The sequence below is a fragment of the Amphiura filiformis genome, chromosome 18 (assembly GCF_039555335.1).
Source record: "Amphiura filiformis chromosome 18, Afil_fr2py, whole genome shotgun sequence".
Taxonomy (NCBI): domain Eukaryota; kingdom Metazoa; phylum Echinodermata; class Ophiuroidea; order Amphilepidida; family Amphiuridae; genus Amphiura; species Amphiura filiformis.
Genome location: NC_092645.1, coordinates 23485063 through 23496857, shown reverse-complemented (window position 1 = coordinate 23496857; position 11795 = coordinate 23485063). Strand labels below are relative to the sequence as shown.

The 11795-nt window shown below is 37.7% G+C and overlaps 1 protein-coding gene across 1 annotated transcript; it reads left to right on the top strand.

Annotated features, from left to right (window-relative positions):
* The first annotated feature begins 6295 nt into the window (after positions 1-6295).
* Positions 6296-11229, top strand: LOC140139415 (carbohydrate sulfotransferase 13-like). The gene is made up of 2 exons (XM_072161176.1): positions 6296-6507; positions 9668-11229. Exons 1-2 carry the CDS (start codon positions 6309-6311, stop codon positions 10624-10626), a joined length of 1158 nt encoding a protein of 385 aa, XP_072017277.1. The 5' UTR covers positions 6296-6308; the 3' UTR covers positions 10627-11229.
* The last annotated feature ends 566 nt before the right edge of the window (positions 11230-11795 follow it).

Genomic DNA, 11795 nt, shown 5'->3' with positions numbered 1-11795 from the left:
CACGATGACCCCCTTTTATAAAAAGTCATAACCGATGACCACTTCCCTTCCCCGTTTTTTTTGTTGCGGCTACCCAATGACCCCCTTTTTTGGTCACGGCTACCCAATGACCACCTTTTAGATGTTCTAGAATAGCATCATCAAAATGCAATAAAACAATGCTGAAACTTCCACATTTTGCTCCATATTTTTACCCGATGACCCTTTTTTTTTTAAATACTCAATGACCCCCTTTTTCAAAATATTATACGCAATGACCGGCCCCCTTTTTGATTTTGTTTGTAGGCCTACCACGCATACCGTTCCCGATACTGGGCCCATACTTCGCGACGCCGGTAGGCACATAGACATAGGCCTACCCGTCGCTTCTACTTTATAGTTGAGTGCTGGGGGGGGGGGGGTTACTGGTCTGCTCCGAGGGTTGGTGCGATTCTTTCTTTTTTTAATGCCGCAAGCCTACGATATTTTAGCAATTGTCGGCTATGAAGTTATAAATTTTATCTTAAAATTATGAATTTTATCCTAAAATTATGAATTTTATCCTAAAATTATGAATTTTATCCTAAAATTATGAATTTTATCCTAAAATTATGAATTTTATCCTAAAATTATGAATTTTATCCTAAAATTATAAATTGTATCCTAAAATTATGAATTTTATCCTAAAATTACGAATTTTATCCTGAAATTAGGAATGAATTTTATAGGAATTTTATCTCAGATTATACTTGTGCCCCGCTGGCCAAAATTTATTGTGCAGACTGGAGGCCGAGGGTTCTGTTCAGCTCTTTTTCGCAGAGAAATTTTGTAGCATCAACCTGGCCTGAGCCTGAGGGTCAAGGTTTCCTCAACAGCCAACCTCGAAGCTGCAGGCTACATGTAGAACTAGAATGAGGAGCTGGTCGCCGGGGCTGGTCGATGCATGGAAGTAATAGATTAACTATTACTTCCATGGTCGATGGCATTATAATATCCCGTATAATATGTGTGATATAAAACTTGAGTAGATTTTTCTGTAATAAGCGTAGGCCTACAGCCTACCCGGATCAGATCATCAGTCTTCACGACGTATCATCATCTTCATGATCATCGCTAGTTTTTTTACTTTGACTTTTAACTTAAAAATTCTTAAACTTGTCGAAAGAAGAACCTCCCATGTGTCAGTGTCATCACTTTAATATATTTAATAATCATTTCTGGATCACTTTCATTCATTCTTTAAAATACCGGGCAAGTATGTCGGTAAATGTATTTTTGTGCTAATTTTATTACAAAATATTTGATATCAATCCACTATAGTTGCAAGATCCACTTATAAGTGGTAATGGTATCCGTCGCCGAGTATATGACAAGTTTAGTTCGGTGTCACCTACCCGCTGAGAGAGCCTAAATGCATGCATTGTAATATCAAATGATGGCGCTAGCAACACACGTGTTAAAGTCAGCAAGTCACGAACACAAGCCGTGCTTGAGTTCTTGTGTTCGTGACTTCCTGAGTTCAAAGTCAGGAAGTCGTGAACTCAAGCGGCGCTTGAGTTCTTGTGTTCCTGAGTTCAAAGTCAGGAAGTCGTGAACTCAAGCGCGGCTTGTGTTCACGAGTTCCTGACTTTAAAGTCGTGAAGTCAGGATCTCAAGCGCGGCTTGTGTTCACGAGTTCCTGACTTTAAAGTCAAGAAGTCAGGAACACAAGAACTCAAGCACGGCTTGAGTTCACGAGTTCCTGACTTTAAAGTCATGATAAAGTCAGGATCTCGTGATCCTGTGTTCCTGACTTGAAGTCAGGAAGTCAGGAACTCAAGCGTGGCTTGAGTTCACGAGTTCCTGACTTTAAGTCAAGAAAATAGGATCTCGAGATAACTAACGTGGATGGGCTTACAATTAAAATACCAGCGCCGTAAAAATTGAACAGATTTCATGAGTTCTTGAGATCCTGAGTTGTCTTAACTATTTCTTTATTTTGATATCTTTACTTTCTCTTTATTTCAAACTGGCTAAGTCAGGAACACATGAAGTCGGGATTTGTGATCACAAGATCCTGACTTCTTGCGTTACAAAGCAACCCGCATGGCCCTTAGTTACTTCCGTACATAAACCATAAGATTGCTTATAGCTCATTTTCCAAACTCAAGTCTTCCATCAAGGCATAGGCATACAATTACGAGAAGTATGTAGAATTTGTTAACAGAAACGCTGGCAATAGTGGTCCGCCCAGAACAGCTAGAAGCCCAACTGAACTAAATTTCAAATTGTATTGTTTTGTACTTATATAGAAAAAAAAACTGTTCTCAGTTTTACCAATGATATCTCAGGGATATGTGAAATTACTATTTCCCGAGGGGGGGGGGGGGCACTCGAATATGAAAGTGACGTACCTGTGCCCACCAGCGTACGAAACTATAGGGGTTTATCAGTGTAGATATTTTCTGAATAAAAGTGGGTCATTCGGTGTTAGCAATGTCAACAATGGGGTGATTTTGTATAGGAACACCCAAGATTTCACATCGTTAACAATCAAAAATAGCTTTTTACCCAATTTTAGAGTACAAAATAGACAAAACTCGTAAATTCTTCAAAAAAAGCGCGAGGCGCGGCGAAATTGCAATTTTGAAGACTAATTGTTCAATAAAGGGGGTCATTCAGTGTAGGCTACTGAAAAAAAAACCCGGGGTCATTGGGTGTAGGATTTGCCAAAAATATCGGGGTCTTTTCATGAACTCATGACGTATGTCAATATAATGGGAGTATAAGATTATTTGAAAGAAATGTCATGACTTCATTTATAGATTTTAAAGAAATATCATATTATTATTATTAAGTTCATGTTAATTATAATGACGAAACACGACTTATAATTCTGTTGTGTCAGTTCTTTGACGTTTAATGCACGATAAGCATATCTAAGCGGTTCAAACTTAATATGCGCAGACATGGCAAAAGTGGCCCAAGACGTGTTTTGGACGATTTAATTAATCGGACATAATTTTTGAACCCAAGCTAAAGTATAGTAAAGTAAAATAGTAAAGAAACCAACTAAACGTCTTCTTTTATCCAAGATATTACTGATTGTATTGCATATAACATTTGTACCATAACTCTTTTTTTTGAGAAGTCAAAATGCAATTGTATAAATTTCATTGTTACACCCTGTACACAGAGTTTGCGGTCTCCACCTCAACACAGTTTCGAGTCCGCGTGATTATTACACTTATCATACAGTCATCATGAAACTATGCTACCGTATTACGCTATTATTCGGCGTTCTTACCATCCTTCTAATTGTCCTGTGTACTGTCCTTTATTTACCTCTCAAAATTAACCTCAACTTGAGCTCTCTCCATGTCATCAGTCGACTTGAAACAGGAATAACTGGAGCGATTGGAAACACCAGTCATCTGAAATTTATTTATTATTATTATTTATTATTTATATCTTCCGTCATCAGTGGTGCAAAATAATTTGAAACTGTTATTGTAATTATTAATTTGTATTTGTCAGTTGTTATTGATAGTGTTTGTGTTGTTCTTGGCAAGGTCATCTTAATTTGATAGTTCGACTGAGCCAGGCCCCCGCGCGAATTAGTAGAATCGCCCGCTTTTTGCACGTTATTCATTTTTTTCGCTGGTTTTTTTTTCAAATCCACCCCACAAAAATCACACGTTTGACATTTGAGTTACATTTATTTCTTTTTGTTTTTCTCTTTTTTCGTACATGGTACTTATGGCATCTACACCAGCACTGGGCCCTCTGCTTGGCAATGTTCTGTCATCGTCTGCCTCTGTTTGTTGTTAGCCTGCTCATTTCTACGCGGTTTGCCCATCTTCTTTAAGGATACGATACATGATTTACCGACAAGTGACTCATTTCGGAATGCGATCATGGATGTTGAAGAAAAAAAGTATCCACAGGCTTCGATGACGGGACTCGAACCAGTGATTCGAAACTTCTTTGTTTACGAGTCCAGGTCATCCGGTCTTCCTTTACTTGGGCTTCCTCTTGTCTCGCCCCATATCTTTGGCCTTTAATGGTCATCTTTTGATATCTCTGTGTGTATGTTTAAACCGCGCGCTGCTTTGTCATGTTTGTTATGCTTGAATGCCGGTATCCATTACTGACTAGATTTAAACTCTCGGAAATAAAACAGAGCAAAATTTATTCTCTGTTCATCGGAATAAAATGACTACTGCGTGCCTACTCAAAGTCGGACCCCGCCCGCTAACTGCACCGTGCAGTCATGGTAATGAATATCGTCAACGCCGCGAGTCTATTCATCTATTGTGTCCGATTTGAACACTGACATATTGGAAAATGTTGCTAATCATTATTCATAAGATTGTAGAAACAGCGCCCAAAATTTCCAAAATTGGGTGAAAAGTTGGGATATTTTGGCTGCCACCGCCCGACAAATCTCTCTTCCATTATCTTGGATAATCATCACAACGCATGCGCGCGAAGTAGCATTATACTTCATCAAGTGATATTTGCCTTAAAGCATACTTTCGATCGTCATCTTCACTCTTAAATCCTGTTATTGATGTAGGTCGTTGATATCCAAACAGCGTCATATCCTTCTCAAATCGTTTCTCAAACTGCAAAACATCTTCCTCAGTAACTTGCTCATACGCTTTTTGAATCTTACTCTCACTTGAGCTATTAGTCGCGTGAAGTGGTTTAGCCTGCACTATGCTCATCAAAGTCGTAGCGCCAATATGCGATAAAATGAATTTGGAATCTTCGATAATTGTTTCTAATTTCGCGATGAAATCGTACTTGATAGAACATGGACTGCATAGTCGGTACATCTCGCGCCAATGTTCTTCAGCGTTTATCGCATATTGGCGCTACGAATTTGAGATAGATTAACAAACCTTGGATTATACAAATACCCGGACTTCTTAATCTAGTTTCCAGTCTTTAAAAGCGGGTCGTTATCGTGGCTTTAAAAACTTATGTATATAATCTAACACATTACGGCACTAATTGCTCGGTGTGCCGTAGCATTTATGCGTTACGTAATTAAAACGCCAAGTCAGATGTATTCATACCTGCCAAACACAAGTCACCCAATTTTGGAAACTGGGCGCTGTTTCTACAATCTTATGAATATCGAGTAGTAACATATGTATATAATCTAACACATTACGGCACTAATTGCTCGGTGTGCCGTAGCATTTATGCGTTACGTAATTAAAACGCCAAGTCAGATGTATTCATACCTGCCAAACACAAGTCACCCAATTTTGGAAACTGGGCGCTGTTTCTACAATCTGATGAATATCGAGTAGTAACATTTTCCAATATGTCAGCGCTCAAATCGGACACATTAGATGAATAGACGCTGCAGTCCGTTGATCATGACGACATTCATTACCATGATTTAGCGGGGTCCGATTTTGAGTAGTCACGTAGTAGTTTTATTTTATTCCGATGAACAGAAAATAAAATTTAGCTAAATTTGTTCAGTTTAATTTTAATTTTCGAGAGTTATGGATACCGGCATATCAAAGCAGCGCACGATTTAAACACACACAGACACCCCCACACACAGACATCAAATGACTAACCATTAAAGGCCAAAGACATGGGGGAGACAAGAGGAAGACCATGTAAAGGAAGGCTAGAACGTGTTTTTAAACAGAAAGAAAGAAAGAAAGAAATAATGAAGAAGAGAATGCAGGAAAAAAAGAAAAAAAGAAAGACAAATGGAGAAAGAAAAAAAAAGAAAAAATGGGAAAGAAAGAAAGAAAGACAGACAGACAGAAAGACAGAAAGAAAGAAAGAAAGAAAGAAAGAAAGAAAGAAAGAAAGAAAGAAAGAAAGAAAGAAAGAAAGAAAGAAAGAAAGAAAGAAAGAAAGAAAGAAAGAAAGAAAGAAAGAAAGAAAGAAAGAAAGAAAGAAAGAAAGAAAGAAAGAAAGAAAGAAAGAAAGAAAGAAAGAAAGAAAGAAAGAAAAAGAAAGAAAGAAGAAAGAAAGAAAGAAAGAATTTTGGCAGGCCGAGAGGGGGAATGAAAAGCGATTCTTGGCAGGCCGAGGGGGAAGCAGTTTTCGGCATGTCGGTGAAAAATATGTAACGTAACATCAGCTTTTATTAGCTAAGTTATAATGGTATCCAATCCACGGCATAGAGCGTGATTCTCAGCAGATGGTTGCCTCCCATGGCTAATGCATTTATAGAACAGATGTGGAACAACTTTTGACGGGAATACAATACATCTATCTATATACAACTGCGGTCTCCACCTCAACATACTTTCGAGTCAGTGTGATTCGGGGTGTGATTATTACATTTAGTCCTACATCATACAGTCATCATGAAATTAAGCTACCGTATTCCACTATTATTCGCCGTTCTTACCATCCTTCTAATTGTCCTGTGTGTTGTCCTTTATTTACCTCTCAAAATTAACATCAACTTGAGCTCTCTCCATGTCATCAGTCGACTTGAAATAGGAATAACTGGAGCGACTGGAAACACCAGTCATCTTCCGTCATCAGTGGTGGAAAATAATTGTAAGTCATAATTTGAAACTGTTATTGTAATTCATTGAAGAGATTCATCAGGATTGTCTATATAAATTATTACTAGAGTTCTCTTAGCAAATCCAGGTACTCACAATTAGTAGCTATTAGTAGTGACGTTTCGCAACCTTACTGGCTGGTTGCTTCTTCTTGACTGAGCTGTATCCAGTACTAGCACTTGCTGTCTTAGCTGTAGTGTTGCCAGTTGATTTTTCCTGGATAAGCTGGTTGTATGCATGACTGAGAAAATAAGGAAGAAACACAGTGTCTCTGCAGCAGTTAAGCCACACACCACATTGAGGAACATGTTAGTTCACCCTAAAGATAAAAGGGACATTAGTGAAACATCAGGATGTGTGTATGAAATTCCATGTCGCAACTGCACCCACACATATGTTGGGGAAACAGGAAAACAGTTTGGAACTAGAATGAAAGAACATCAGAAAGAGATAAAATCAGTCAAAGGACATGCATCAGAGCCGCTCGGTTATCATCGGTTCAGAACAACACAAGTCTGCCATTTCAGATCACGTTGCAGAACACAATCACATCATAGACTGGGAGGGAGCCAAAGTTCTTCATCGGGAAAGTGATAAGTTTCCAAGATGGATAAGAGAATCAATCTGGATCAGGAGGCGCAACGAGCAAGCTACGAGGGACAGTCAGTATGTTTTAAGAGTTGACTCGTGACCTCATATGTGGATTGTTTTCATGGCATTTCTCAATGATTACATAAACACTGTACCTTTGTCTTTCAAACAACACATGTAAAAATTATATCATACACATGATTACGTAACAGCATTAGCATAAAATCAATATACTAGGGACACTGCCAAAGCACGCAAAAAGGCGGGCCTTTTAAATTACAGAAAAAACACGTGTTTACAATGTCCAAAAAACAGCAAAAGTACAAGGTGCATATGGCTAGTTTTGGGCAGGAATAAACACTAGGTCCTCCGTTTGCATTTGGTAAAATATGAGACTTGTCACTAAACGTTGGTGGAAATGGGACGTCTGGAAACTTCAACAATTTTAGGGCTAGAATGGAAGCAAAATTATTCTGCAGAAATGGCGAAAATGAAAAAGCAGTTATTACAAATGACAGTAAATATCTCCAAAATGAAACAGACTAAAATATAATGACTGGTCACGTGTGAGAGCTGGTACTCAGTGCGATGATAACTGGTGCAAATGAAACAACAACCTGCGCATGCGCAGGTGGGATGACCGATACAACATGGTGGAAATGCACGAAAATTGTTAAATTCCATGTAAATAGGGCCTAAAATATTACAAAATGCTATGAAAATTGTAATTTAAATATTCATATGAATTTTTATGGATGATCTCAACCTGAAATGAACAGAAAAGTTTTAAAATAAATTTCTCATTCAAACGATGGCCTCTCTCTTTGTACCACTACTTTTTGTATAAATGTAACAATGGTACAATAACAGTTATATTTTAATCACGGATTCAAATATTTTCTAGGGAGACTCCCGTTTAAATGTTTGGAGATTAGTCAACAGAACTGGCAAAAAAATTTAAATTTCCACGTTTGCTATTGGCAATATCAAGATTTTTAAAGCAAGAAAAGCCTTGTTTTTGTCAAAAATAAGACATATTTGACCACGCATTTTAAATAAACTAAAACCTTTACAGCACAACAAACATGGTTTAATGAACTGGTAGTTTGTTTTCTATTACTGTTCCAAAAGGCAGCATTCTCCATTCTTTAATTCTCGAGAAAATATAGAAAATACAACAATACCTCATTTCAGCCTCTTATTTCCCTTAACAAAAACGCCTCAATTTCACAAGGTGACTCTAGACCATTGATTTTATGCTAATGCTGTTACGTAATCATGTGTGTGATAAAATTTTTACATGTGTTGTTTGAAAGACAAAGGTACAGTGTTTATGTAATCATTGAGAAATGCCATGAAAACGATCCACAAATGACGTCACGAGTCAACTCTTAAAACATACTGACTGCCCCTCGTATGAACAATCAGGGGGGCGCAGCTTATTTTCTCAGTCATGCATACAACCAGCTTATCCAGGAAAAATCAACTGGCAACACTACAGCTAAGACAGCAAGTGCTAGTACTGGATACAGCTCAGTCAAGAAGAAGCAACCAGCCAGTAAGGTTGCGAAACGTCACTACTAATTGTGAGTACCTGGATTTGCTAAGAGAATTCTAGTAATAATGTTATTGTAATTGTTAATTTGTAGTTGTCAGTTGTTATTGGTAGTGTTTGTGTTGTTCTTGGCAATGCCATCTTAATTTGATAGTTCGACTGAGCCAGGCCCCCGCGGGAATTAGTAGAATCGCCCGCTTTTTGCGCGTTATTCATTTTTTTCAAATCCACCCCACAAAATTTGTCAGACGTATATAGCCTAAATCGTAAATCTCAATAAAATAAAAGGTGGTCTCTTCTTGTCAAAAAGTTCGTCCCACAGATAAAAAAAAAATTAAAGGATAAAAACTCTAAAAAAAGAATTCCGCATTAGGTTTTTAACTTGCGAAGGGCTTTGAGACGAAGTGTTAAATTAAGATGACCTAATAGTGGCGATGGTTCCATGAAAAAACTGTAACGTCGAACATTTTAATGTTTGAGTATTTTATTGCCCCATTGAACCATGACAAAATACTTGACATATTAGAGAGGTTGCGATTTCCAAACGCCGTGATCGTACACACGTCTATCCATTCAAAATCACTCTCCTGTATCGAAGCGAGGTCACGTATTTAGCCAGTTGTGAAGATTTTGCACGTACGAAATGAACGCGGAGATAACGTCGAAAATGTTGGAAAAAGTGTTTCGCCCTCTTGTGACTAAATCAGTTGATCTTTGTTCCAGCCGCCGTGCTCCTTCGTGACGAAGGAGCACAATCCAGCCTGGAACCGAGACTAGCAATATGTATACGCACGTTTTGAACGCCGTATAAACACATGGTAGACGTGTGCAACATCGCAATCTCTCTATTAAAACAGCTTTGACATAGCCTACTTTTGAAATTTTGAAAACTGACTGTTTCGTTCTCCAAGAACGGAGCATGGGCCATAAATTGTCATGGTGTTCAATATATGTGTGACTCCGTGGAATAATACAACACATTTATTTGTGTTATTTTTGTCCTCAGATTTGGGCGATATACCTTGTTTAGATGAGTGTGAGTGGAACAGGGAGCAGAAGAGAAGACGAAACACTGTCGAAAACGCATGCGCACATTACAACCCTGAACAGGTCACTAAGGAAGTTCTGAGACACATTTTAGTTTCTGATGAACACAAAACTCTATACTGTTACATCCCGAAAGTTGCTTGTACCACGTGGAAAAGGATTATACTTGCATTGAATCATGGAAAGGATCACATAGCTGACGTGCCTCGTAACGTGCACAGTGCATTTATTCCGAGTCTAAGTATCTTTTCGCCAGATGAGGCTGTAAAGCGACTTCAAAATTACACCAAGTTAATGATAGTCAGAAACCCGCATGAGAGGTTGCTGTCAGCGTATATCGAAAAGTTTACCTCAACATCGCCCTATGCCATACCCTTTCAGCGCAACTATGGTCCCCGGATACAAGCAAGTAATGCCAAATATTGGCGAAAAAAATTTCATTTAAACTACACTGAAAAGACAGAACTAGATATGACTTCAAGGAAGAATGATAAAGTTCAATTTCAGGAATTTATCAGATATATTGGTGATGCCGACAATAAGTTAAATAGTGCCGCTGAAGAACATTGGCGGGAGATGTACCGACTATGCAGTCCATGTTCCATCAAGTACGATTTCATCGCGAAATTAGAAACAATTACCGAAGATTCAAAATTCATTTTATCGCAAATTGGCGCTAAGAATTTGATGAGCATAGTGCAGGCTAAACCACTTCACGCGACTAATAGCTCAAGTGAGAGTAAAATTCAAAAAGCGTATGAGGAAATTACTGAGGAAGATGTTTTGCAGTTTGAGAAACGATTTGAGAAGGATATGGCGCTGTTTGGATATCAACGACCTACATCAATAACGGGATTCAAGAGTGAAGATGACGATCGAAAGGACGCTTTAAGGCAACTATCACTTGATGAAGTGTAAGGCTACTTTACGCGCATGCGTTGTGATGATTATCCAAGATAATGGAAGAGAGATATCGGGTAGTGGCAGCCAAAATATCCCAATTTTTCACCCAATTTTGGAAACTGGGTGCTGTTTCTACAATCTTATGAATAATGATTTGCAACATTTTCCAATATGTCAGTGTTCAAATCGGACACAATAGATGAATAGACGCTACAGTCCGTTGACGATATTCATTACCATGACTGCACGGTGCATTTAGCGGGCGGGGTCCGACTTTGAGTAGTCACGCAGTAGTCATTTTATTCCGATGAACAGGGAATAAAATTTGCTCAGTTTCATTTCGAGAGTTTAAACCTATACCCCCAGCAAACACAAAACGTTTTCGACATCATTCGCAAAAGGTTATAAAAGGTTGTCAGAAAACGATTAAATGTCGGGTTATATAAAGGGTATATTAAGAGTATGAAACGTTTTCATAACCTTAAAAAGATTTTTGATAATCTACTGCTCAGCAAACAAAAATGTTTTACAGAAAACGTTTAAATGTCGGGTTATATAAAGGGTATAAAAACGTTTTAATAACATTCCAAAAACATTCTTGAAAACTTGATACAAAACATTCTAAACAGAATGTTATTTTGGGGTTGAAAAAATATTTTACGAGAAATGTTTGCCCAAAATATTTTCAGCAACGTTTTAAAAACGTTTTCATGACATTTATATAACCCGACATTTAAATGTTATTAAAAGGTTTTGAAAAAACATTTTAAGAACATTTCTGTGTTTGCTGGGTTCAAATATTTTAACATAATGTTATTTAAGTATTGACACAATATTTGGCAAAAATGTTTGCAAAAATAGTTTACAATAACTTTTTTGAAAACATTTAAAATATTGTTGTAGTGTGTTTTCATACAAAACGTTTTAAAACGTTATCATGACCTTTATATAACCCGACATGTTAATGTTATTAAAACGTTTTTACCTAAACCAAAAGCCAAAATATAACTTATTCAAAACGTTTTTAAAACGTTTTTGTGTTTGCTGGGCCGGTAGTCAGTAATGGATACCGGCATTCAAGTCTTACAGCATAACAAGCAGCGCGCGATTTAAGGTGTGGCATCACGCAGGATCACAAATTTTAGACATTGTTTTGTATTGTATCTTTAAAAGTAATGATGATA